General features: G+C 34.1%; 3 protein-coding genes across 4 annotated transcripts; 2 read left to right on the forward strand and 1 right to left on the reverse strand.

The window, feature by feature from the left end:
- The first annotated feature begins 512 nt into the window (after positions 1-512).
- On the forward strand, positions 513-2,820 carry LOC132630486 (E3 ubiquitin-protein ligase RMA1H1-like). Its single transcript, XM_060346057.1, has one exon. The coding sequence runs from the start codon at positions 2,091-2,093 to the stop codon at positions 2,607-2,609; it is 519 nt and encodes a 172-aa protein (XP_060202040.1). The 5' UTR covers positions 513-2,090; the 3' UTR covers positions 2,610-2,820.
- Positions 2,821-3,636: 816 nt separating this feature from the next.
- LOC132608929 (TPD1 protein homolog 1-like) lies at positions 3,637-4,005 on the forward strand. Its single transcript, XM_060322732.1, has one exon. It carries the CDS (start codon positions 3,637-3,639, stop codon positions 4,003-4,005), a length of 369 nt encoding a protein of 122 aa, XP_060178715.1.
- Positions 4,006-5,188: 1,183 nt separating this feature from the next.
- Positions 5,189-9,054, reverse strand: LOC132630472 (uncharacterized). 2 transcript variants are annotated; one of them, XM_060346052.1, is made up of 5 exons: positions 8,685-9,054; positions 7,021-8,581; positions 6,207-6,479; positions 5,566-5,685; positions 5,189-5,480 (listed from the first exon to the last, which is right to left on the reverse strand). In XM_060346052.1, exons 2-5 carry the CDS (start codon positions 8,122-8,124, stop codon positions 5,424-5,426), a joined length of 1,554 nt encoding a protein of 517 aa, XP_060202035.1. In that variant the 5' UTR covers positions 8,125-8,581; positions 8,685-9,054; the 3' UTR covers positions 5,189-5,423. The 2 variants fall into 2 exon arrangements, with proteins under 2 accessions (XP_060202035.1, XP_060202029.1); XM_060346046.1 differs by having other exon boundaries at positions 7,021-9,054.
- Positions 9,055-27,871: the final 18,817 nt, after the last annotated feature.

The raw sequence follows: 27,871 nt of genomic DNA on the forward strand, positions 1-27,871 counted from the left end.
TAACTTTGGTAAATCCTTAACAAATTTATGCCGGGTCTGGCATACTTATGGGCAAACTTTTAGTTAAGCCTTAACTAAAAATCTTTTCCTAGTTATGCCTTATGGGGCAGATTTTTAGTTAAGGCACAACGAAAAGTATGCCCCATAAGACATAACTATAAGTATGCCCCATAAGGCGAAACTTTTCCTTAAGGCATAACTAAAAATTTACCTTATAAGACAAAGTCTATGTCTTAAGGAAAAGTTATGTCTTATGGGGCATACTTTTAGTTATGCCTTAACTAAAAGTCTGTCTCATAAGGCATACTTTTAGTTATGCCTTAACTAAAAGTCTGCTCCATAAGGCATAACTAGGAAAAGACTTTTAGTTAAGGTTTAACTAAAAGCTTGCCCATAAGTATGCCGGACCCGGCATAAACTTGTGAAGGAATTACTAAAGTTATGCCGGACCGGGCATACTTATGCCAAGTCTGCTCATAAGGCATAAGTATGTCGGATCCGGCATAACTTTGGTAATTCCTTAACAAGTGCATACCGGTGGGGGCATAGCGAAATTTAAACTCTGCCTTACGAATTTTTTTAAAATTTTTAACTGAGTGGGGGTTCGAACCTGGAACCCATAGATTTTAGCCGAAGGGCAAAATTTAAAGATTTCAAATATGAGGGGCAAAATTTAAAGACCACCCCAAAAGAAGGGCAATTCTACGAATTGCCCCTTATATACAACTTATTTTTCTTTTCAGCTACGACTGTCGGACTTTTGTTTGCTTACCCGACAGTTATACCTAAAACATGGAAGAACCTTGTTTTCTCCATTCCCTTACTGAGCTGTTTTGGTCATAAAAGGACAAAAAATTGTCCCTCTATAGGGCAGGATAGAAGGCCTGTTGTTTTGAAATAATAGCTAAACTCTACTTTGCTGAGCAAGGTATATATGTGCCTTGAATTTCTTAGGATAGTTAACTCCACCAGTGTGACCTCGTTCACATTGCCGGTCTCAGCCCCGAGAGGGCTGCTGAGGGTCAATTGGAAACAGTCTCTCTACTTCATAAAGGTAGGAGTAAGACTGCGTACATATTACCCTCCCTAGACTCCACTTTTGGGATTACACTGGGTTTGTTGTTGTTGAATTTCTTAGGATAGTTGAAATGCTTTTGGTTTAGAGTATATTTTAACCCGCTTCTGGTCCCGTGATTTAATTGCTTGTCCCCTTTTCTGTGAGTTTCTCAAAACTATATAATCAATTTTAAGTTTTGTCTACAAAGATCTCCTCAGTTTCAAAATTTTATACTTAAGTTTCTAGTAATTTTTCTTGTATGTGATATTGGTTTATTTAGCGTTTGTTGCTGTAAGTTAAACTCTGGAACTAATGGGATGTGCATTTTGGCATCCCTTTGTAGTTGCTCCTCGTATACAACTTGTGCCGCATCTTTATTGACCTTACAGCTTTTCGGTTTATTTGGTAGGTCTTAATATGTTTGATATAGTGTAAGTCCTTTGGCCTTGCCCCTTTGAATAGTTTGAGAAATAGCCTTTAAGAAACTTTCTGTAGCTTGATTTTGTTACAAATGGTCATTTAGTTGATCGCTCCTTGATAGTTAACACTGATCGGCTCTTTAATGATAAATAACCTCCACCATGTGATAAAAGGAGTGCCATGAGCTTGTTGAGATATTGGAATCTAATCATTGTCCCTCATGTCATAAGTTTATGCAGGCACTATAAATCAAGAAAATTACATCAAGAAGCAGGATATGGCGCTAGTAGCCTGTTTGGCCAAGCTTTTGGGAAGCGAAAAATGCTTTTTGTTCGAAAAAGGGCTTCTGTTAGAGAGTTAAGGTGTTTGGCCAAGTTTTAGGGAAAAAATAATTGCTTTTGAGTAGTAACAGAAACAGTTTTTCATAAGCTAGAAAAAGTAAATTTCCCCCGAAAACACTTTTGAAACATTGGCTAAGCACACAAAATATTAATCTAATATTGATAAGAAGTACTTTTCAAAAATTAGTAATTTTAGAAGTTTAGCCAGACAGGCTATAGATCTTCATTTCCAAGAGCATATAGAAGAAGGTAGTCCCTTAGAGAAGTCAAAGATGTTTGATGATGAGCGTGAAGACTATCTCTCCGGTGGTGGTTTTGAGTGTAACATTTGCCTGGATCTTGCGCATGATCCGGTGGTTACCTTGTGTGGTCACCTATATTGCTGGCCTTGCATCTACAAGTGGATTCACTTACAGAGCAACCCTTCCGAAAATCCAGATCAACTGAGCCCACAATGTGCTGTTTGCAAGGCCGAAGTTTCACAAAGAACCTTGGTTCCTCTCTATGGCCGCGGCCAAGCTACAAAACCATCTGAAAACGACGTTCCAAGTGAAGGTATAGTCATACCACAAAGGCCTCCAACTCCAAGATGTGGGGTCCACACGCCGATAGCAGCTACTGATTCACATCCATCCCAGCAGAACCCTCGATCACATCAGTCTCATTCTACCAGCAGCTACATCCCCACCAATGCTCAGTATTGGTGGCACGATGACAAATGTGTTACATCCCATGGCTTATTCACGGGTTTCTGGAAATTCATCACCGACGTTGTATACATATCCAATTAACTCATATCACCTGGCAGGCAGCGGTAGTTTGAGAATGAGAAGGCAACAATTACATGCTGATCAATCACTTGGCAGATTATATTTTTTTCTCTTCTGTTGCGTAGTGATATGTCTTATCTTGTTGTGACGACTTTTACTGCTATAATTCCGTATGTATAAATATGTACAACTGTAGTGGATTATCAATATACAAGCTTGGATCTATATGAAATTTATCGGGATCTTTTGCATCTTTGTTGGTGCTGGTAGTCATAAAAAGAAGACCACAAGCAATTTCTAGATAAAATGAACTAGACGAAAAAAAAGAGAGGAAAATTGCTACCCGTGGAGTCTAGGCAAGCAAACCGCTACCTTATTTCAACACGGACAGAAGGGAGAAGGTTATGAAGTTGGCCTCGTTATCCATAACTTTAGTCGGAGGAATGGAGGACCGATTGATCAGAGGTATGGATAATGAGGTCACCTTCACAACCTTCTCCCTTCCGCCGTTATGTTGGAATAAACAACTTAGTAGTCTTCATCAAGAAACTGATAAGTAGAAGTTGGAGAATTTTTTTATTTTTATTTTTATTTTTTGGGTAGAAGGTTGAATGGGTGTTCTCTTTGTTGAAACCACCCGTAGTGCTCCTTTGACCCTTTTGAATTTAACATATGTACACTAACCGTGTAAATAATTTTTACACTATCAATTCAATTTAACATGTTAGTTAGGACCTACTGTAGTGTAGCTTAGAGTAGAAGAGAAGTGGGGTGTTCAGATGGTCAATGAAAAATAAAATACTATCTAGCTTTCACTTATGAAGGTGTGGAATATTCAACCACTAAGCATGAGGTTTGAGAAAAAATGGAGATAAATTAGACCCTGTCACGATCAAGGCACTCAAAATGAAATTGCCCTCCTCTCATATTCCTGTCCTTATCCAACAACCAACAATAATTGTGAGAAAAGTTTATTCTTTTCCAATTGTTCATATAGAGGAGAGAAGGCGCAGCCAATTTCTACATCAACAAAGAGATCCTTTCCCTGATGGCAACCATTCTTAAGTTCTCTATCACTCTCCTTCTCCTTGTACTTCTCAACAAAAGTGTTTGTGGCTGTGACTTGAACAATATAACTATTGGAACAATCAGGAGTGGGAACGAAATAAAGGGAAAGCCAGAATGGAACGTGGTTGTGGTGAACAATTGTGATTGTCCCATGCTAAACATGTTATTGTCTTGCAATGGTTTTCAGACAACTGAACCCGTGGATCCAGCTATTTTCAAGCCTATCGGAAACGACACATGTAGTATCAACAACGGCAGTTCTATAAAACCAAAGGATAGTGTCAAGTTCTCTTATGCTTGGGATCCTCCGTGTTTCCTAAGGCCAACTTCTGTTGTAGCTTCCTGCTGAAACTAGAATTAATCAAAAATGAAATTCAAGCTTTGTTTGGTTGGAAAAAAAAAACAATAATTGTGAGGATTGTATGAGAGGATATCTCATTCAGTTCTCTATTGAACGCCGTGAAAAAAATTCGAGTTTGTTAGGCTAGATATTCAAGGGGTTCAACAGAGAATTGTATGAGAGGATATGTAAAGACAGAATTGATTGTGGTTGCTTCATTGGTATTTGGTAGTATATCTTTCATTCACTTGCTCGTTGATTAGAACGTCTTGCTCCCAAATAAATTAAGAGATGAAAGAAAAGAATAAGTTGACAATAAGTTCCCTTGTTGAATTTGCAAAAGTTTATGTAGGATCCACTAAAGAATAAATCCATGACCAGGAAAATACAGACTTGTTAATGGAAGATATGATTAAGGAATTAAGAAAAACTAAATAAACCAAGAAAAGTTCCCAACGTCGCCTCCATACCTCAACTGGTACAATCAAGGGTGTTAAATCATAAGATCAATTAGAAAAGTATAGATAAAGTATTGAAAAGATAAACCTACTCGGCAATATACAGGAAAATATGGTAAAAAACATTAACAAGTATTACATACCACATTTAAAGAATTGAAAATACTCAGAAACATATAGCACATCGAGATGGAAGGTTATAACAACATACCCAGTGAAATCCCACAAAGTGAGATCTGAGGAGGATAAAGCAACATATGCAGACCTTCCCCTATCTAGGAAAGTAGAAAGACCGTTTCCAAAAGACCCTTAGCTGTTTCCAAGATGGAAGCGTAACTAATGAAAATAAGTAATAACCTCAATTAGTCGGACAATTCTTTTACAGACAAGCACATTTTTACACATTCCCGCACTATACACTAATCGTCTCTAATACTTTTTGAATAAGAAAAACATAGTTGAATGATTTAAGCAGAATTGAACACTACGCGAAGATGCTTGCCGTTTGCACCAGAAAGACGTTCTACACGTCTGATTCCCACATATATAAAGCTGTAGACAATACTCAAAACAGTTTGCACAGTTCCATGGATCTATATTGATATACGCTCAAGCCTGGAGAAGTATTTTGCAACCCAGTTTTGGCAAGAGTTCACATGAAAGATTTCTCACGGAAGACATATACACCACCTAATAATATTGTCGTCTCACCTAGGAAGCATGATATATGCATCTTTAGCAAATAGGAGTACATCTGCATTGAAAAATCATCTCTTCTCATATTACACATTCATCTCTACAGTCTATACACGCTACATTAGCAACCAATAGTTTGGTCAGATAAGTGACATTTACAAAAGGTTAATATCAACGGAAAGAGTAAGTTCTACACAAATCACAGTCGTAAAGTCATTCTACACATATCACAGTTGTGAATACTTGTCAATGTGACTCATCAGAAATATAGGCTCAGCTCGAAACATTAGCACGATAGAAGGGCAGCAACTTGAGTGGTGATACATATTCCTGCAGAGAGCAAAAAGAAAAGCATGGTAAGATCCCTGAGGACCATCTCCTTCTAGTGTATATACATAAGCTCTAATATTCCAACCTGGGAAAGATCATCATGCTCAGGGGGCAAATCGAAGCCCGTTGAGCAATTTTGCAACACTTCAGGATTCTTCATCCATGCTTTACGTGCATCACTGAGTTTAATTTTGTACCTGAACATCTGGAAGTCAAGTTGAAGAAATAAGCTAACAAGTAATAACTTCAGTCACATCCCCAATAGTCAAAATGCTGCACTCAAGTGAGTATACTGTGGCACCATGACAGTGCAAGTCTAAATGACCATCTGGGCCCCACCACATCTGCTGGTTTTACGAGCCAACAGAGGACTCTCATATATGGCCATTTCAAGATATTAGAGATCATTAGCGCTATCTAAGTATTACTAGCCAGAAACAATATTGGTTACACAACTTTTTCCCAAACTGCACTATGCATACAGGGACGGGGAGTATATTTTGTTAGTAAATCTAAGAAGAAATAGGACATGGAAGAAACAGAAAATGCAAATGAATTAAATAGCATTAGCATGGTGATCAACAACTATACCAGCAAGAAAAAAACCTCATCTATTTTTGCTACCCTTTTCCTTTTCTTTACTCTTTTGGGGGGGAGGGGAGGGGGAGTAAAAGAGGGAAGTTGAAGTAGAGGTGGAATGAGAGCAATTGCAGGTTGTTTGCAAACCTCGGAAAGCGAGACAGTAGGCTTCTCTAGCTCATCTCCCTCAATACTGATACCAGTGCCCTGGCATTCTGGACAGAACACTGAGTTTATCTTCCTCGCTGCTTTTATCTCATCTTTCTTCCCTTTTGCACTGCGTTTGGCTCCAGTCTTCCTCTTAGATCTTCGTTTTGCTTGTGTTTCCACTTTTGGTTCCTCCACGGGTTTATCATAAGTTTCCAATTCACAGAGAAGTATCCAATGAATGAGACACGATACGTGAAACACATGAAACGCCTGTATTGACACAGGAATTGTAAGTCCATGCAGTGTAGTATTTAGGTAATGAATCTTCAGTAATGTTCCAAAAGTGGAGAAACAAGCCTAGAACACAATGCACGAGTATACAAACAACACCAACAACAACATACACAATGTGGTCCCACAAGTGGGGTCTAGTGTGGAGGATGAGATGTACGCAGACCTTACCCCTACCTTTGTGGGATAGGGAGGTTGTTTCCCATAGACCCTCGGCTCAAGAAAAACAGTTTTCAGAACAGGTTTGCAAAGAGTGCAAGAGTAAAAAAGCTACGATGAAAATATTGAAGACAGAAAAGTACTACCAGCAAAAATAGTAAAGATGGTCAAAGTAAGAAACAACAGCAAAAATAGTAAAGATAACTAAAGTAAGAAACACAGTAGTAGTAAAATTGAAGAAGATAATGCTAGCATAATGATAATAATATTGGTAAGAGCAGAACCATGCTCTAACACAATGCATGAATATATATAAACAAATATCATATGGAAAAGACCAAAAAGATAGAGCAGTGTTTACCCCTGTCAAATTTCTACTGCTGCACACAAGTTTTCCAGTTTTCCTGCTCAGGAGAGCTGCCACATCCTTACCAGGAAGCATTTTCTGTTGGCAGATATCACACATTCTCTCAGAAGCTACTCGCTGTCGTTTCCTCAACTCTCTCCTCATAGTTTTACTGGTAATAATTCTTGAACTCACTTGTTGATCATCACATGTGCCCAATATCAGTTTCATATTTGAACTATTTGTTGATTGAGTTTCTTCACTAGAAGAATCACAATGATTACTCATAGACTCACTTATATCCTCGGGATCCGAAAATGACTTTCTCTTCCTCTTTCCAGCAACACTGATTTCCTCTGATTCTGAATAAGGACTTGACGGGAGCAAAAATCTCTCATCAAGTAACGCCTTTCTACCCAAATTATAGTTATAAGGAAATGTAACAACCGCGAACTCATGATCTGGAACCTCAAACGCATCGATATCCTCAGCATCCTTCTGAGCCAACCATTCGCACCATATTCTACGAATTCTTTTCGAGTCAATGTCATGTACAGTAAGCCGTACGGCAATTTGTCCAATACCAATAAGCTTCACTTCAAGATCAGTTACTTCATCTTTACACAACACACCAGGAATAACCAAGTTATCACTCTCTCCATTACCCGTAAACTCACTATCCAGCATGCAATAGTCATCCCCACCAGGTCTCAAGTTGCCATCATATTCAACAATAGCAAGGCTACTTTCATCTACAAGACAAGTATCCACCAGCTTGCTTTTTCCAACATTCTCAATAGGTAAGTGTTTATCTTGCTCCGAATCATAAAAGAAAAGTACACCATCGTTGAAAGGCCAAGGATTAGCTTTCAACAACGTGGCTTTAGCAGCGGCAACCATTTCCGTATGGAGACTACCTTTCAAATGATTAAAAAGAACCGAATCGCTATAACACGGAGAATGACATAGCGTGCAGAAAAAGACTAATTTCTTCCCATCCTCTCTAAGCTCAATATACGTGTGCCCTTGAGACCTCACATTTTGCAAAGTTCTCCTCACTAATTGCTCTTTCAAGTTACAAGTACTCGTCTTAGGGAAATCTAGTTGCCTACCCGCCATTCAACTCGTCCACAAACCAAATTTCCAACTCAACAATGGCCTCTTAAATCAAGTACTCCGAACAACAAAAGCCAGCAGATCTCTCACCATATTTTCAATATTGTCCATATAATGGCAAAAATCACCAAATTCGGCCAAATTTTTCAGAATTTTCGCATGAAATACAACAACGAAAGCACTACTTCTCTCCAATTTGACAGAATTATCAAACATGGAATTCAAACTTCGGTAATTCCGAACCAACAATTTCCACAAAGTATACTAAACCTAAAACAACTTCAAAACCACGAAATTAATTCTTCAACTTCTCGAAATTTGACACAATTGTCATTCACAAACTTCAGCAAATTCCAAACTTAACAATTTCCTCAAAATTACCAAATTTAACAACTCCTCTCGAAATTTGACAGAATTATCAAACAGAGAATGTAAACTTGAGTAATTCCAAACTAAGCAACTTCCAAAACCACAAAATTCGACGATCAGTACTCAGTAACAACAAAACAGGTAAAAAAGTAAGAATTTAAGCGAACGGTAAATTTAGCAAACCCTAAACTTACACGAACTTCGAGGCGCGCTTTGTAGTAGCGGTATCTTCATCGTGAACGGTTTAATAACAACTATTCGATTTTTAGCAGCGAATCTTCCAGAAGAAATCACATAAAGCAACGAAAGTAAATACGATAAATCTTCCATTTTCATATACATCTCCATTTAAAAAAAGAAACAAAATACTTCGTAAAAAAAGAAACCAAAATAACTAACTGAAATTATCAGAGTTAGAGAAGAAGGAACAGAGATTGTATAGAGGTGTAGATATAGGGTTGTGTGTATGTATAGGTAGAGAGAGAAAATTGGAAAATGAAGAAGAGGGAATTTGTGAAATGGTTTAACTAAATTTTGGTGAATATCTGTATGATTTTTGGTTTGACAAGTTAAAAAGGGTATTTTAAATGATCGAGGGTTGTAATCTTGTACTTCTCGGTGTACAGTTATATTATGCCCCCGTTTGGGCCATAAGAATTATTCACTTTATTCTGACTTTTTTACAATTATGTTTCACCAAAAACTATAGCCAAACACAACTCTAACTCCAAAATTAAAAAAAAAAAAAAAAAAAAAAGTGAATTTTTTTTTTGGTACCTATGGACAAACGGGGCCTATGTTTCAACTTTTTATATAGGCCGACATTTAACATTTAAATAATATTTGGTTATTATAAGTAATTTTTTTTTGGGGGGGGGGGGGGGGGGGGAGGAATTTCATAAATATACAAGTTGACCATTTACATTACAAAAAAAAATAGCCCAAAACTTACATTACGAAAAATAGCCCAAAATATACAAACATATACAGACACTTATACTAACATATACAAACATATATACAAAGGCAGAGAGAGAGAGAAAAATTTGGGTCATTTTTTGTAAGAATTAAAAAAATGGGTCAATTTTAATATTGTTGCCCCAATGAACATACAGTGTAATTTTCTCTTCTTTTTTTTTTATCAAATTTAAATTTAATATGAAAGAAAATCTTTTTAACAATGAAAATATAAATTCATAAAATACTCTTTATCATAAAGCCCCACCTTGTGAGATTATACTGGGTATGTTGTTATTATTGTTGTTTTACTCTTTTATCATAAATAGTATATTAGGTTACCAATACTACAACAACAACTAACGGAGAACTTAGGGCTCGTTTGGTATGAGAGATAAGTGATAAATAATTTCAGGATTAAATTTGAGATGAGTTTATTCACGTTTAGTTGAGATAAAATCGCGGTATAACTAATCTTGAGAATATTTATTTTGGGATTCTAGTGTTATTTTATCTGTGTAAGAGGATGGAATAACCAATCCCGATATAACGAATATCGAATAAGCAATCCTGCGATAACTTGTTTCCCAACCATAGTGACAACTAGAAATTACAATCAAAGGAGGAGGAAGAGAGATTGTATAGGTGCATAAATAGGGAGTAGCTATGTATGTATAGGTAGAGAGAGAAATTGGAATAAGGAAAGTTTTTGAGAGAGAGAGGAGGGAACTGTGAAAACAAATTATTTTTAACTAAATTTTGGTTAATATCTGTATGATTTTGGTTTTAAAAAGGCACCGGAAAAAAGAAGTTAAATAGGGCTGTAATCCTACACTTTTCGGCACATAATTAAATGTATGTTCCAGCTTTTGTAATAGTCGGATAATGAAGCTACTCTGTGATGGGGATGATGAACGGTCATGATTGTTAGTAGTGTAGTAGAGAGAGAGGAGGGAAGAAGAAGAGTGAATTGTGAAAACAAACTGTTTTTAACTAATTTTTTGTGAATATCTGTTTGCCTTTTTGGCTAAACAGGGCACAAAAAAAAAAGGAAGTTAAAAAAGGGCACGGTTAATAGCTTTTTTGGTCCCACATTTACATGTAAATTTTCATTTTAGTCCTTATAATATCTAATTTAATCTCTAATTAGTAATTACTTGAAATATGCAGTTTTCATCTTTTAAAAAAAAAAAATAGGGAAGGGATTACAATGTGGGCATTTGAACACTCACCAACAGAGACGGACCTACATGGAAGGGTGGGAGTGCACAGCTTCGGAAAAAAATTATATATGTATATATACCTTGAGAAATATATATATATATATATATATATATATATATATATATATATATATTTAATTGTGCACTCTAACAAACGAAAGTGTCTTTAGGGCACGTTGGTTGCAACTGCAGCTTCCCTTACATGTCACCTCGGATCGAACCCGAATGTCTCTTTTAATTATGTTTTTTTGCCTATTTTTAGGAAAATAATAAGTGTTAAATGAGCTCACCCAGATTAGAACCTGCACCGTTAACACAAGTTGCACAGCCTTAGCCACTGAGCTATCTCTTTTATTTGCTTCACTGTGTTAAATTTTATATATTACTAAAAAATCATATTTGATCTATATACTTGTATTGTCATCACTGCTACGCTATTAATGACCGACCCGACACAGTATTATCCCTCTGTCATTATTAAAAAATTTATTGACGTTTATGTTAAGATAACGACGCCCCCTCCGTCTTAAAATCCTGGGTCTGGCGTCAAGTGTAATGTGTAGTTGATTAGGTAAGCAGAAGGAAGATTCTTGGTATAACCTGATATTCTTTTCCCTTTCTTTTTAATCATTTTTAAATATGTCTTTTGTTAAACAATTTCACACGTAAGCTAATTGCCAACTGGCTGAATCTCGTGTTAGTTTTATATTATTCTTATTGAATCTTGAGCAGTATAATATATTTAGGTATTACACTAAAAACAAATTAGGACCCCCTGTGATGTGATTACTATGATCATTCAACATATAAGTTTTCTATTCAAACTTGAGGATGGAATTTTTTTTTTTTAGCATGGAACGACCTACTTATAATCTATCAATCAGTGGCGGAGCCAGAATTTTCAACTAGTAGGTTAAAAAATATGAAGACCTAAATACACGAAGAAATCAAGGGGGTTCAACATCTTTATACATAAAAAAATAATCTTAATCTTGTATATACACTATAATTTTTCGCCGAGGGTTGGCAGACAAAACTTAGAAGCAATAGATGATAGAAAAAAGAGGTAATTTAATAAATATGACATCATAATCGGATGAAGACGAGAGTTCTTATTGATATGGATTTCAAACCTATGAACTTGATAGCAAAAGTTGTTATTGTATCCGGTCTTAGATGGTTGGCAGACAGAACTTAGAAGCAATAGCATGGTAGGAAAAAGAGGTAATTTAATAAAGATGACATCATAATAGGATGTAGATGAGATTTCTTATTTACTTTCACGTGACGTTTCACCTTAAATAGATCTTATATCGTATGGACTCAACTAATTGGATGTTAAAAAGGATACCAACATTAGGTGAAAAATAAAAAAGCAATGTTAAGAAATGCACATGAGATTTTCTTTACTTAATTAGAAAGACTACCCACCATAATTTTGGTTAATATTTAATTTTTAGATCTGTAACTTCTATCGAGTGTTTAGTTATTCCTGCCAATAACATCTTTCTGTCGTGAAGCTAATTACCAACTGGTGGAATCTCGTGTTAATATCACACCTTTGAGTATGATGTTAGAAAATGCACATGACTCATGTGGCATTTCTTCTTCGACTTGAAATACTACCAACCATAATTAATTCTAGGATTTAACTTATATTTATTGATATTGTAATGAATATTCTACACTATTAATATAATTTTGTATATTAGAGTAGGTTGTGTTTTTTTACGTCATCAGTTACATATAATTACCTTTTTAAGTAAATTAATTTTGTATAAATGATTTTTCCGTTATCAGTACATAGTAATTAGTATAACCTAAACTCGTATAATGCAAAATTGTGACACTCCCCTCCTTCTATCTTCGTTAATCGATTTTGTACTCCTCTAGAAATTTATTTACACATAAAAGATCTAAAAGTAACACATAGAAATATTTACATGGTCGTTTGTTTCCCTTCGAATTGCAATGAGCTGTGTTTACTTACACTACAGCACAAGGCATAAATTGCTATAAAATATGTTGTAGCTAAATATGAAATTTTTCGTAGCTAAACACTTTAGTCACAATATTTTTTGAGAAAATTACACTGTATGTTAATTGGGGCAACAATGCTATCAAAATTGACCCCTTTTTTTAATTCTTACAAAAAATGACTCAAACTTCTCTCTCTCTCACTCTCTCTCTCGCTCTCTCTCTTTCTCTCTCTACCTTCTTATATGTTTGTATATGTTGGTATAAGTGTCTGTATATGTCTGTATATGCTTGTATACTTTGGGCTATTTTTTGGAATGTAAGTTTTGGGCTATTTTTTTGCGATATAAGTGACCAACTTGCATATTTCTGAAATTTTCCCTTTTTTTTTCCGTAGCTAAAAGGTAGCTACAAACTTTACATGGTCCGTGGCTAAGGGCTTATACTTATTGCTACTATTTTTTTTTTGTGTCGTAGTTGCGATGTTTGAACATTCCTGCTGCGAAAGATATACTTGTAGCAAGTGATTTTATTCTTTTGCCACCACTAATAAAATTTGTAGCTATCTTCATATTATAGCCACAAGATGTAGTATTATAGCAGAAGATTTAATTTGTTTGTCACGCAAACTCAAATTTATGGCTATTTCTCTAGCTTAGTTTCGTGGAAATAGTACTCATATTTAGTTACGAATTAAAAAATTCATAGTTATGAATTAAAGTATTTGCCACAAATATTTTCATATTGTAGGTAAGAATCAATACCTTTATTTTAGCCATGAAATAAATAGCATTATAGCTAAAAAGAATCTTCATTTGCTACGGAAATTTAAAATTTATAGTCTTGTTCTTGATACGTGGCAATATAATATGTCTAGCTACAAATTCAAAAGGTCATAGCTAAAAGTCAATACTTTTTTGTCACGGGGGATAAAATTGTAGCAAAAGATTTTCTTCATTCACTATGAAAATAAAATTACATATCCATGTACTCATTTGTGTGGCAATTATATGTACGTTTAGCTACAAATTCAAAAAATACATAACTATGAATTTAAAATTTTGCCACCAACATAGTTAGCCATATTATGTAGTTGAAATTCATTTTTTGCATGAAATTATAGACAATGTCGTAGCAGAATATCTTCAATTGTGTAATAAATGCAATATATTAGAAAAAAGACTTAATAAAGATTCAACAATCAAAATTGTGAAACATCACTTTATTCAAACATATCGATATACTTTTACAGGATAAGAAATAATTATTCATGTCCCCATCAATTTTGATACTCCACAAATTGCAATAACAATTATTGAACATGAGTTAGCTATATATGATTAAACAAATACAATAATTTATCTAATTGAAAAAAAAGATCACTTTAATAATGAATTGAATATTGCAAAAAAGTTATATTACCCGGATAAACAAGTTCTTCCACTTGTTGTATGCACAAATTTTCTTTAATCGGCACAGTTTTAGAATTCTTAGAAGATTTCATATCATCATTATCAGTCAAACGATTAGGTTATTTCAGAAGATTATTCCTACCCATGTCTGACTGCAAACAAGAATTTGTAAGGCGCTAAAATACTTCATCATAAATACAAATAAATAAAAATACATATAATTCAAGAACAAAAAATTGATATTTTCTGTTTTCTAAAAAAAATTACGGTAAGCATCTTGATTAAAAAAACTTTGTTGAAAAAACTCTGAATGAGACAAACTCTTTACAAAAAAGGTTATACACTTCATTGATTAGAAAAACGGAAAAGGGCCAAAATTACCCCTGAACTTTGGAAAATAGTTCATCCATACCCTTCGTTATACTTTAGGGCCAATTATATCCTTACTGTTATACTATGGGGTCAATTATACCCTTATGTCTAACAGCTGCCACGTGGCATCATCCCAGCCCTTCAAAATTATTTTCCCTTTAAATAATTTTTTACCCACTAAACTAACCCAACCCGACCCGAATTTTTTTCCAGCCAAACTGATACGAACCCAACCCAATACCCCTTGGCTGGAAAGAAAAAAAAATTCGGGTCAGGTTGGGTTATTTTAGTGGGTAAAAAATTATTTGAGGGGAAAATAATTTTGAAGGGCTGGGATGATGCCACGTGACAGCTGTTAGACATAAGGGTATAATTGACCCCATAGTATAACGGTAAGGGTATAATTAGCCCTAAAGTATAACGAAGGGTATGAATAAACTATTTCCCAAAGTTCAGGGGTAATTTTGGCCCTTTTTCGTTAGAAAAAATCCTTAAACCAAATTGTAAATGAGACAAAAATTAAAAAAATACTAACGAGAACGTGGCTACTATATGATCTCACAAGACCAAAACAAACTTTGTTTAAATCATAAGCAAGAAAGTAAAAAAAAATGTGCAATTTACCTCTTAACTATCCCTTGAAAACAAATGTGGGAACTATGAATATTTGAGATGGGAGAACTGACGGCACTTTTTTATTTTTCTTTTAGAGTGTTTAGTCTTTTAAGGTTTTTGGCTCTTTAATAGGAAGTTATAATTTAGGCATAAAAAAGTTAGAGGGAACTCTTTTTGTTTTTGTTTTCAAATTTTAGCACAACTCTTTTCTTTTTATTATTAAGTAAATTAGAGGGAAATTATTGTGGATTCATCATGTTTCCCTCCTAATGGTCAAGAACAATAAAAAAACGTTAGCTAAGAATTTTCTTAATAGAAATACATTGCAATTTGATGTAAAATAATTAAATTAATCCGTTGTAGTTTATAACTTATTAATTATTGAACATTTTTTGAAGTCCATACTTAGTGACATAAATTATGATATAGAGTCACTTCTATATTAGCAATATTGAATTATTACTCTTTAATACAAATAACTATAATTAAATTTTCAATGATCATCAAATATTTGAATTAGTAGTGGATCAGAAAGGTGTTGTCCCGATAGATCTGGTCCAAGACAAATAAAAATTCTTGAAGCACGACTTATTCATATTATATTTGAACTTAAAAGTATGCCTGTAAAATTTGAATCGCATCTAACGATGAACACTTCTAATACACTAAAATATAATCACTACTTAATCAAATTAGACTTGAACTTACAAGTATGCCTGTAAAATTTGAATCGCATCGAACTATGAACACCTCTAATACACTAAAATGTATTATTTCGAGGAATAGGTTCAAGTCAAATAACAATTCTTGAAGTACTAGATCAGGATGAAGCTTGAGTTGGGCTTAGATAATATTTAGATGCAACCTATTTATTTAAATTATAATTACAAGTAAGATCACGTAAAGTTAAATCGAATCGAGCTATACATGAACATCTAATAACATTAGATAAATAAAGGTATTATTCCAATAACCGAGGTCCGATTCAAACAACAATTCTTGAAGCACTTGTTTCGGACAAAGCTTGAGCAGCTTTATTGAAGTTATTTTGTTGTTTAAATCCAATATAAGTAGTCAACTATATTTAATTAGATATATCTAACTATTTGTTTAAATATATTTTAAACTTACAAGTAAGACCATGTAAAATTGAATTAAATAGAACGATCAACACCTAATTACACTAGATCGAAAAAGGTATTTCCCGGGCCGAACAGGTCCAAGTCAAATAGAATTCTCGAAGCACTTGATGAAGATGAACTACTTAGTGAAGCCTTTTACTTTAAATTCAATTTAATTACTTAATCAAAGATAATTACATATAATCACTATGTATTTAAATTTTATTTAAAACTTATAACTAAGCTTGTAAAATTTGAATTGAATCGAATCGAACAATAAGCACCTATAATTACAATAAAATGTATTATTTCAACAGAAAATGTTCAAGTCAAATAACAAATTAATTTATACTCACCCACAATCCCCAAGACATATTTGTGCCCTCTCCCCCAAAATAGTAAGTAAAGCAAGTACTTTTTAATAGATGGTGGCTAGAAAATAGCAATAACCTTCCTCGGTATTATATGTGCTGCTTCTGAAAAACGGTGCAAAAAAAAGCTTTCAGATTCTATAGAAACATTGAAAAATCTTAGCTACAACCAGTGTTTTAAAAGGCGGGGGCGTAAGGCGGGGCGTTGTACATACGTCTCGACGAGGCGTAAGCCTCGAGGCACGGGGCGTAAGCCCCATGAGTATTTAATTTTTAGTATTTCTTAAAATAATATAATTACAATAAATATTTTTAAATAGGTAAAATTACATAAAAAAATAAAAGAAAATTGTAAATGTGTGTGTGTGTGAGCGCGCGCGCTTGATCCTCACAAAAAAATGATCAAAGCAATCCATTATACACCGCTTATAACTTGTAATTATATATAACATAATTTTACAAGTATAAACAATACAATGAAATAAAAGCTATTATGAAATGCAAAACAATTCTAACATTTTAACTTTCAAACACGAAAAAAATACAGTTTCTTAAAACACTATTACTGTTGACACCCAATTTTGTCCCTCCTTTATTTTATTTACCCGGGTTTTTAAATTTACTAACGGGCTAAATACTTTATTTTTCACAATTTTTTATTGCTACTACTATTAATATCACAACTTTTATTTTTTAACATTATAAGCATTACTTTATCACAAATTTCAAACGGTTAGTCATCGTCTCGTTTTCGGGTTCGGATTCGTCAAATTAATTACAAGACAACACTTGGTAAAATCCTTACTTTCTATACACTAATTACTATTTATCTTCACATAATAGATATTGTACTAGTCACTAAATTAGAAGCCCGAAGATAATTAAAATAGCGGAGGAAGGACCAATAATTTTCAGCCAAATTAATGGCCTAAAATACAAATGCAATATTATTTCCCTACCAAACAACCTACATGTTAATACCCAACCCACATTTTCAACCCATATTCAAATTAATGGGCCAGCCCAAACGGACCAGCCCAATAGAATTCGTCCGACCCGGCCCACCCCTTATTTTCCTCTTTACCCTAAAATCCCTAAACCCGCCTCCTTCGTCCTCTCTCTCTCTCTCACCCTAACTCTTTCTTTCTCCCATCGCCGCCGCGCTTCCACCTGCTCCCTTCTCTGTCACTTCGCCTCCCTCGCCTCCCTCTCATCGCCAACCCCCCACTTCCGTCGCACTCCTCTTTCTCCTCTCCCTTCTCTCCTATCACCACCGCTGCTCTCTCCTCCTCTCTTTCCTCTCATCTTCTCCGCCTCCTCTGTCCTCTCTCCCTGTTCCCTCTCCCTTTGCCCTAATTTTTCTCCTCCATCTCATCCGCCTCCCTTTCTCCTTCCTTCATCGCCATTTTTTCACGCCCACGTTCTCTCTCTGACACCTCCACACGCCTGTTCCCCACGTTCTCCTCTGACACCACACCTCCACCCCCACCACGCCTCTGCTCCCCACTCACCACTGTCCCCCACGCCTATCTCATACGCTCCTCTCTCTCCCTTCTCTTAAACCAAAACAAAACCTATAAATCGAGGGAAATTGACTCTTGAAGAGGGAAAAAAAGAGAAAAAGATTTAGGGACAAAATTCCCTTACAAAAACACAAACTTTTATCGCCTCAAATGGCCCCAGAAAATCAATCTTCATCAATTTCTGAGAGTATTTCGTGAAGTTCAACCGCAAGAGGATTTGAACAACTGATTTGGGGGGTGATTGGGCATACATAAAATATTTCATTACAAATTCCTTGCTTTTGATCTGGTCTTAAACCCTTCAAATCGAAAAATACTTTTGTTGAAATTCGAGATTTGTGATGAGAGGTTAAGGTCTCACCATCCGATTAATTTCCCTCGCTGCTCGAACAAAGGACCTTAACTACAACAGAATCATTCTAATTTTCGAGTCGAGTTTCGAATCGGCTCATACGAGAGAGTAGATTCGGCGACCTCGGCATCCCAGTTCATTGCGCGCAAAACAGGTAAACTTCGATATATTTGTCACTCGCGATCTTTAATTTCTGTTTGTTTAAGATTTTAGCTTATTCTGCCATATGCTTAGTGGTTATGAAGTTTCTTTGTCGTCGCGTTGTTAGTTTGATGTTTGGGAGTTGTTAGGATAGGATGATAATCGTAGAATGAATTGAAAAGACGTATGCTGGATGTTTAGACTGAATTTCCAGGATTTAAAATCTATTTTAAAACCGAATATACATAGGATCTACAGTGGGTATACGTTCGATATATCTTAGGTATCATGTTAGTACTCTGTTGAACCTTATAATGTTGTTTGAAATCACCTGTTGACGAAATATTTAGTCATATGCCGTATGATCCAGATGTGATTCTGTATGCGTATTTCATTACATGTATGTTTGTTTGCCTCTGTTCGTGTTTGATAAGCTGGAACTGATGTGTAAGCTTTATGGGGAATGAATAAACCTGGATGTTGTCTGATTTCAGTTCAGTAAAAAGAATTTCCTATAAGAGCCTATATGAAAAGAGAGTTATTTTCAGATATCCATTTCATCTCGTTTGGTATTTAATTTCTGTTTTTTTTGTGTTCGCCTGATTAGATTAGCTCATTTGAGGAGATGTTGTTTAGTTTGGCATGTAAGTAATGAGGAGGGCCAGAAACCTATGTGCACATGCTGTCTTCAATTTGTATTAGGATGTTTCTATCATTAAGTCAATTGCCACATTTTGTCCAACTAAGCTGCGTGTTTGAAATTAAAATCAGCTGTGTTCTTGGGATGCTTTTTGCCACATTGCTGCTTTAGTTAAAGCTTTGAATTTCTTTTGGCTTGTTGCTTTGTTGTTGTTTGAACATAATGATTGATGCATTTTGAGAAGTTGGGTGGTGTTCCAACAGATTGAGATGCTCTATTTTAAGGCATCTAAGAGCTAGCCAATAGAAGCACTTCTACTAAATCTATCTGCAACAAATAACAGTACAACATTCAGAAACTCATTTTTCATCTTAAGGCTGTACCAGATTAGTGTGTTGTGGTATCGATATTACAAATTTAGAACATGTTTATAAGCCTGAATAGCATTTTCGATTCAGCTTCAGTATTTTCAAATATATGCTAGGGACTCTGCTGAATTCTGAAAGTATATTTGAGGTTCCCTATTGATAAAACATGCTAAGTGTATGCCATGTGTATATTCATTTGCTTACCTGTTTTAAAACATGATATGCATGCTATATGACCACCCCTTCGACCTGTATGAACAGCCTGTTTAATCTACCATTCTTGGTCATGGAATAATGCAGTTTGCTTTCTCAGCTTTTCCCTCTGGTTAACAAGCTAGTTTGAAACTTCCAAACAGATACCTATGATGGTTTTGACAAGATGTAGGTGTTTAAACTGATCTAATTATGTATGCTTAAAGTCTGTAATTTATCTAAATGTGCTGCATGTCTACACCTGGTCAGTCCCGTCTATACGCAAAATCATGAAAAACGGATTATGTAATACAATAGCATGCTTAAAGATTATTTAAGTTAGTTTTTCATAGGGGCCAGTGGGAGCTATATGTAATCTTGTTGCTTGATTGTTACAGTTGCACCTTTAAACTTAAGATCATATTGTACTCTCAAATTTCTGTCAACTTAGGTGATACAATTGTTTGCTTGTGCCTTGCCCTGTTAACAGCCCAAATTAATTAACTCCCTGCACTAATTCTGATGTTACTGTCTGCATATTTGTGTATATGGAAGAATGATATCACCCTCTCTGTCCTGAACTGTCTGGGATATCGCTCCTTTCCCGCACATATCGTTGTTGTATTTTTTTGGGGGGGTTAGACTTAGCAAAATCTGGTTCCAGCTGCTGTTTGGCAGAAGCAGCTATTGTTGTTCATTGTTACCTGAAAAATTATGGTCTAATGTTTGTGATAATCTTCTGAGTCAAATACGAACTCACACATTAGTATTAATTGAAAGTTTTAGATTCGTCTTTTAATCTATAATTCATCTTTTAGTCAAATATGGCGAGAAGATACATCTGACTTTTTCAGTTTGATATAACCCTACTACTAGGCAGCCTTCAGCTTTGTTTTGTTTCATTTCCATGCCTTCTAAAATGAGTAGTCTCTTTTAGATTATCAATTTAGTTTTACCTGGAAATGAGGTGTATGATTTTACATATTAAATGGATCTTTTTTTTAAAAGATAATTCTGTGATGTTGTTCAATTGAGACTGTATATGTTATGCATCAGTTGGGTATATCATTCTCTTGTCCTAAACTGTTGAGTATTTAGCTGGGATTCCGAAATACGTACGGCCCTAACATATTTTCTTCAAAATCTTCTTTTGCTTTAATCGATTGTACATGGTGTTGAGTGAATATACCCGCATATACAAGTCGCATTCAGTCCCGTGTACACTCGGATATGTAAGTTGGAATATCTGATTATATAGGGTATACCATTCCTCACTTGATTGATAGATAAGCCGCCTTTGTTTAAGTTTAGACCCTGCTACTATTATACCACTCCCTTGTCTGATACTGTGCCTTTTTTTTATGGTTGTCCACTGCAAAATATACGCTTTGCTGATTTGTTTGAGTTTATAGTTTACATGTTTAACATTATCCATTGATCGTATACTAATCCTTTCTTTTCATTTTTTTTTATGCATGAACATCGCATGCGAGTCCAAGGGGACTCGCCTCCTTCCGCACTTGGCGTTGGGCTAAAGCCCAACGCAACTTCTTTCGAGTCAGCCTCATATAGTAGCAGCCGAACAAGGAAATAAAATCTGGGCCTAAGCCCAATAACGTGAACAGTTCGCAGCAATTGGGCCATACTAAATGGGCCAGATCCATTTAACCTTTTCCTCTCTTCCTTATTTTTATTGTTGTGTATTTTATTTGCTTTGTATAACTAACATTTGTGCTTGTTAATTAAGATAAACTTTAATAACATTAAGGAGTTTTAGTTCGGTATGGGTAGTTAATTTCACAAATCACATTCACTTCTATTTTTTAAAATTATTTATAGTATCTATAATATATATATTTTTAGAATAATTGATTTTCAAAATAGCATAATTACATCTTCTGGTTAAGGGAATCATAATTTATGCTTACCATTTTAGAAGTCTAAAACGTCTAAATCTTACACTAACTTAGTTTATTCTAAGAAATAAAAAGGCAAATTAGTTTCAACGGATAACTTTCTACTTTAATTCCTTCCAACACTTGAAATACATATTTGTCTAAGATAACCTTTAAAATTTTATTAAATAACTCTTTTAAATTTTAGTCATTTCTTCCACATATAAACATTACATGTCCCGCTTTCTTTTAGTTTATATTTTGACTAAAACTCTTTTACGCAACTATTACCTTTCCACAAGTATTATACTTTCGTTTTAAATTTTAACAACATTTATAAGTCGTATTTCAAAATAGCATTAAAAGTACTCTTTTATACAAATTATTATTATTTTACAAGTCCTATTTTAAACACCATTCCTACATATCTTCAGCCATATTTATGAAGCTACGTTCTTTTCCTACAATACTATATTCATACTTAGCCTAACTAATTATAAGTCCGGTCGGTTAATCATTGTTAATGGGTCTTAAAGGGTGCCTAATACATTCCCTTTAGACTAATTGAACCCTTACCTAGAATCTTAAGTTTCGCAGACCTTAAACAGAGTTAACTTTAAACACAACCTTAATAAACTTTAGGTGTCCTAATTCACCCTAAATAATTAGGTGGCGACTCCTTAAAACAACAAACAAAAAATGGGAATCTCCAATACGTCATACTTCTACTTTAACTCTCCGGGGTTAAAAAGGGGTGTGACAATTACTATCATACTATTCATTTTATCTCCCTATAAGCAAATAATCAATAAAATTTATCAATATTACAATTAAAACATAACTTATTCATGAACAAAAAGTAAAATTATATGATAATTCTGATACATAGGACTTATGACCAATGACAAGTGAAAATGTACAATTCCGCTATGTGTTTTTTTTTTTTAAAATTAAGTGATATTCACTCTCACGACGTTCTCAAATAGTAAATATCCAATACTACGACTTGTTATATGAGTTACACCCAATCTTCTATTTCTATAGATGAAAAACTATTAAGTATCATTATTTTGTTAAACAATTATGAGGGTGAATGATTTTAATTAAGGAATTTAAAATATAATTTGTGTAAGAACTGTTAGGCGAGCCCTGGGCGTTGGGCGTGTTTAGGGCGTACGGTTGGGCGCTTAAGGCGTAAGCCTCATAGGAACTAAGCCCCGCACGTTAGCCCCAGGGTGTTTTGCCACTACCCCGCCCCGAGGCGAGCCCCGGGGCGAGTCCTGACACTGCCTTTTAAAACAATGGCTACAACTACATTTTTGCAGCCATTGTACTAATATATTTATTGTGATTATATTAGTACTATTTTATGCTAACTTTAAGTGCAAGAAAAAGTCATCAGTTACTGTTTTATAGTCGTCAAGAACAATGCAAAGTTATTAACAATTTATTCAAAAAAAAAAAAATCAACTGACAATATAACTAATCAATCACGCGACTAAAAAAAATTTGTTCTCTTTTTTTCTTTTATAAATATTGTGCATGCTCTCTGTCTCAATTTATGTGACACGACTTGAATTTCAAGAACCTAACTTCTTTATTTTTATCGTGAATTCAGACATATAATCTTTAAGTTTTTCGAAAAATAATTTACATATTTAAGTCACAATATTTTTTGAAATAAATTAGCATAAAACTTAATAAAAAACTGGGCTCCAAAAATTTGGGAGCCCAAAGCCATTGCCTTTATGGCTTTGGCCTTGTGCCGGCCCTGTTTATCTATTAGCCTCGACGAAAATTATGAAAAAATAAAGATTTATCGAGAACTAGCATTTGAATGTGCGATTTTTGTAGTTTTTATTAATTTTGATTTGTTTTTATAGTTTGATACAATTTTTGTGGTGTAACTTATGTTATTCTTGGTCTATTTTGATATTTAGTGCAATTTCCATAATTTGATGGGACTTTTAGCGTTTCGGGTTAAATCCACATGTTTCTTAACAACGAGACACATGAGATTTATATAGGTTTTCAAGGAAAAGGAAATCTGCTAAGCTTTGTAACCTAAAATAGCAACTTTCTAGATTTTATTCGAGAGGTAAAATCTCAACCCCTTGTGAAATATGAGTTCAATAGTGATTCTAATAATCTCATTAGCTTAATAATCATGGAGCATCGAATTTGGATTGATAATAGTAAGGCTTGTAGCCATTTTGTGAGCACGGCATGAGTTGGATTTTATTAAATTCAAGTTGATGAAAATCGACTAGAATTGTGTAGATTGAATTGAATTGGATGTCCGTCGGTTAATTTGCGCAAATCTACATGAAAACTGTGAATTTCTTGTTTAACTTTTTTTTTAAAAAAAAAAAAAAGAAAAAAAAATCAACGGACGTCCATGAATTAGTTTTGCGCAAAAATGTAATTACAAGAACAACAACATTACCAGCGAAATTCCACATAGTGGGGTCTGGGGAGGGTAGAGTGTACATAGACCTTACCCCTACCTTGAGAGGTAGGAAGGCTGTTTTCGGTAGACTCTCGACACAAGAACAAACAATTCAAAGCAGTATAAAAAATATGAAAAATACTATAAAAGGCATACGCAAAAATGTAATTAAAAAGAGTATAAATAGCCTTAAACATCGTGATAGAATAGTATCTTGTCAAGGTACAGACCCTGGTTCATTTTTCGGTTCGTGAATTTTAGAATTTTGTGAATAATGGGAAAAGGGTCAAAAATGTCTCTACTTTGGGAAAGGGGCAAAAAATATCATCCATTATAAATTTGAGTAAAAAATATCTCTCCCGTCATTAAAGTTTTCAAATATACCCCTATCTTAACGGAAATCCCCAAAATAATCCGATTTCATTTTTAAACCCGACCCAACTACATAAAAAACCCACATGCGATCAACTTCCCGAGTCCTACATTTGGAGCCACTAGGCACAGAAGCGGGTAACCCATATGAGTTTTTTATTTAGTTGGGTCGGGTTTAAATGAAACAGGTTTAAAATGAAATCGGGTTATTTTGGGGATTTCCGTTTAGACAGAGATAATTTTGAAAACTTTAATGACGGGAGGGGTATTTTTGACCCAAATTTGTAATGTAGGATATTTTTAACCCTTTTTCCAAAGTAAAGAAGTATTTTTGAGCCTTTTCCCTATAATAATTGTGTAATTTAATAAAATCGATGGATTCGGTCACTGTCTTCCTTTTAATCTAATTACCGTCTCATAATTTTGTGAATATAATTGCGTAATTTAAGAAAATCGATGGATACCGTCTTTCTTTTTAATTTAATTAACCGATAGTGGTTATTGAATTTTTTGATGATATCCGTGTCGGTGGAAACTAACGTGATAATTCCTAATGATACGAACCCCTGTTGCATTGGTTTTTATCAAAAATCCTTGATTACTGATGGCTCTCGATCGTTTTTTACTTCAAAAAAAAAAAAAAGTGTTCATGATTTAGTAGTGATTTTTTTTCTGTAACATATCGCCAATGTCAAAAACTAAAATCCAGTTAAGCATTAAATTTCATTATCATCCCAGAATCCGTCATAGTTATTAACCCCCTAAAATAGAGAGACATGATAATGAGCACTTATCAAAATTCCAAAGTTTTAAACCAACTCTATTGAATCTATTACATTTCAACTTTTTAAGAACCAAACTACAAATTAAACCAAATTATAATAATGACAGAAACCCAATTTCTCTCCAATCCTCAAAAAAAAAAAAAAAAAAAAAAAAAGGGGAAAATAGCTCCCTCAAAGAAAAAGAAAAGAAAGAAGAAACCTACATCATGTTTAAAAAAAATAAAAGATTAATTTTTTTTTCTTCAAAATTTCAGCTTATTTTTTCTTTAACTCCTCATGTGCTTGACCTTGTACCAACCATTCTTGCAAGAATTTCCCACAATCTTCAATCCCTTCTTGAAAAATGTCTTCAAATCTTGTGCTCTCTCCTTCACTTTCTCAAAACTCCCCATATTCCCCTTTCCCTATACAATATAAAAAAGAAAAAAGAATCACAAATCAAAACAAATGATACGAGGGCGGGAACTTTCTTATCTTAGAGTAGGGATATATAGCTCCAAATGAGAAGCGTCAGGGGATTCACTTTTTTAATAATCAATATTACGTAGCAATAGACTTACAAAAGTGATTCTTACCAATATCTTAGCGATCTTTATGCAATGCAACGATCTATGATGGATACTCCGTTTGTTCTTTTGTACTCGCTTATGCTACGAGTAATTTAAAAAAAAACAAGCAAGCTAAACTTATACTCACTATTTCTTAGATGTGAAGAGAATGTTTGGCAAAGCCCAAAAGCAAGGTTTTTAAAGGAATTGGGGTTCGTGGGATCCAACTCATAATTTAGACTTTGGCTCTTATTATTTGATGGACGTGAGGAGAGTGTCTATATCATTTCTTTGGCTTTTTCAAAGAACTTTCTCGATTTAAAAGAATGACATTTGGCCTTTTATCTTATGCTTTACGTGCACTTTAAGTTAATTAGCTTATGGTATAAAACTTTTGGAAAGAATTGCTTTGTTTCAATTTTATTATACCTTTTCAAGTTCTTCTTTTGCTTTTCTTTTTCCTTTAAATCAAAGTTGTTGTCTAATACAACATAACTGAGACTCTAAAAAGGTAACAGAAATAATACGGAATAACTAAGAACCCATTCAAAAGTAAAAGGAAAGAAAGAGAATAATCAGCACATATACCTATTTGAATTAGCGGATTGAAAATGGTTGATAAGCATCTAATGCTGAAAAATACTTTAGGTGTTTGAAATCCATTTTTTATAAATAAACAACATGTTTGAATACAAATATTGAATCCGATAATAAGCAGTTAGTGTGTTTTGTTTGAATAGAAATATTGAATCCGATAATAAGCCGTTAGTGTGTTTGGTTTATCAAAACTTTTTCTATTAAATGACAGAAATGTCCTTAAGGTATTTACAAAATTATAAATTTTTAAAAAAGAATTACATTAAAAAGGGACGAAAATAGAAATAGAATAGAGACATAACTAAAAGTTATGTTTTAGGAAGAATAATTTGGAGATTATAAAAGAGATATTAGGGATAAAATTATAAAGGCTTGGTCAAATCAACCAAATGTTTGTACAAGTTATAAAATCATAAGTTGAGGGTAACCAATTACTAATTGTTTCTGGCTAATTTTAGCTTATAAGCACTTTATTAATAAATGTTTCATATGTTTATAAGCTAGTTTCACCAACTTATAAGCTTACAGACACCCCAAAATTACTGTAGTTATGAGATAAGCCAAAAGTTCTTTTAGCAATCACGAATCTATACTAATAATCAACACTACTTCAAGTTCAACTATATATATCTAATGTAAATTAATATATATATATATATATATATATTTCCCATCTGTTGTCCGGTACCGGCATTGGGGCTGAACTAATCCGGATTCCTGCCGGGGCAATCCCACATTGGACTCCCTAACAAGGGTGACTCCGTACCCAAGGGGCCTCGAACTCAAGACCTCTTGATTAAGAATGAAGTAGTACCAGCCACTACACTACGACCCTTATCGATAAATTAATACTTATAAAATCATGTGTGTAGTTATATATACTTCTACATGCTTCAATCCCATTGACTTAAGAAAATGATATTGAGAATGAGTGGGATCCCAATCACCTCATATCTCACTTTGCCCAAGTTATGGGCCTTTGCTTTTAGTATACTTCACTCCACGTATTTAATTTGATGATATTGAGAAAGAGACAATCATTTCTTTTGAATCAAATCCCACCAGCCAAGTAACAACTGCAATTATTCTCTCCTTAGCAGTTAGCACAATGATCTTATTCCCATGATATCATATGGAAATCTTCAATAAGAAAAATGATGAAAGTTACAAGTCAATATAACATGCTTACCAAAAAGTTGAAGTCAAATTTTAATGAAAGAGCAAAACTTTATGGGAAAATTATAACTCGGTGATCTAGTTTACAAAATAGTCAGCAAATGTATAGTTTTGTATATTTATACTCAAATATATATATATACTATACGTGTAATATACATATACTATACGTATAATGCATATATATAAGTAAATAGATTTTGTATATTTGAGCTACTACCAAATAATTAAGTTTGATTGACGGTACATTTACGTGAGTTTCCCAAATTTATACTAAAGGCCTCAATAATTAAAA

The sequence above is a fragment of the Lycium barbarum genome, chromosome 1, assembly GCF_019175385.1.
Source record: "Lycium barbarum isolate Lr01 chromosome 1, ASM1917538v2, whole genome shotgun sequence".
Classification (NCBI taxonomy): Eukaryota; Viridiplantae; Streptophyta; class Magnoliopsida; order Solanales; family Solanaceae; genus Lycium; species Lycium barbarum.

Coding starts and splice junctions, on each gene's coding strand:
- LOC132630486 (XM_060346057.1), top strand. CDS start 2,091: ATGTTTGATGATGAGCGTGAAGACTATCTCTCCGGTGGTGGTTTTGAG.
- LOC132608929 (XM_060322732.1), top strand. CDS start 3,637: ATGGCAACCATTCTTAAGTTCTCTATCACTCTCCTTCTCCTTGTACTT.
- LOC132630472 (XM_060346052.1), bottom strand. CDS start 8,124: ATGGCGGGTAGGCAACTAGATTTCCCTAAGACGAGTACTTGTAACTTG. Junction 5,686..6,206: donor CTACTGTCTCGCTTTCCGAG/GTTTGCAAACAA, acceptor CTTGACTTCCAG/ATGTTCAGGTACAAAATTAA. Junction 5,481..5,565: donor AGCATGATGATCTTTCCCAG/GTTGGAATATTA, acceptor TGCTCTCTGCAG/GAATATGTATCACCACTCAA.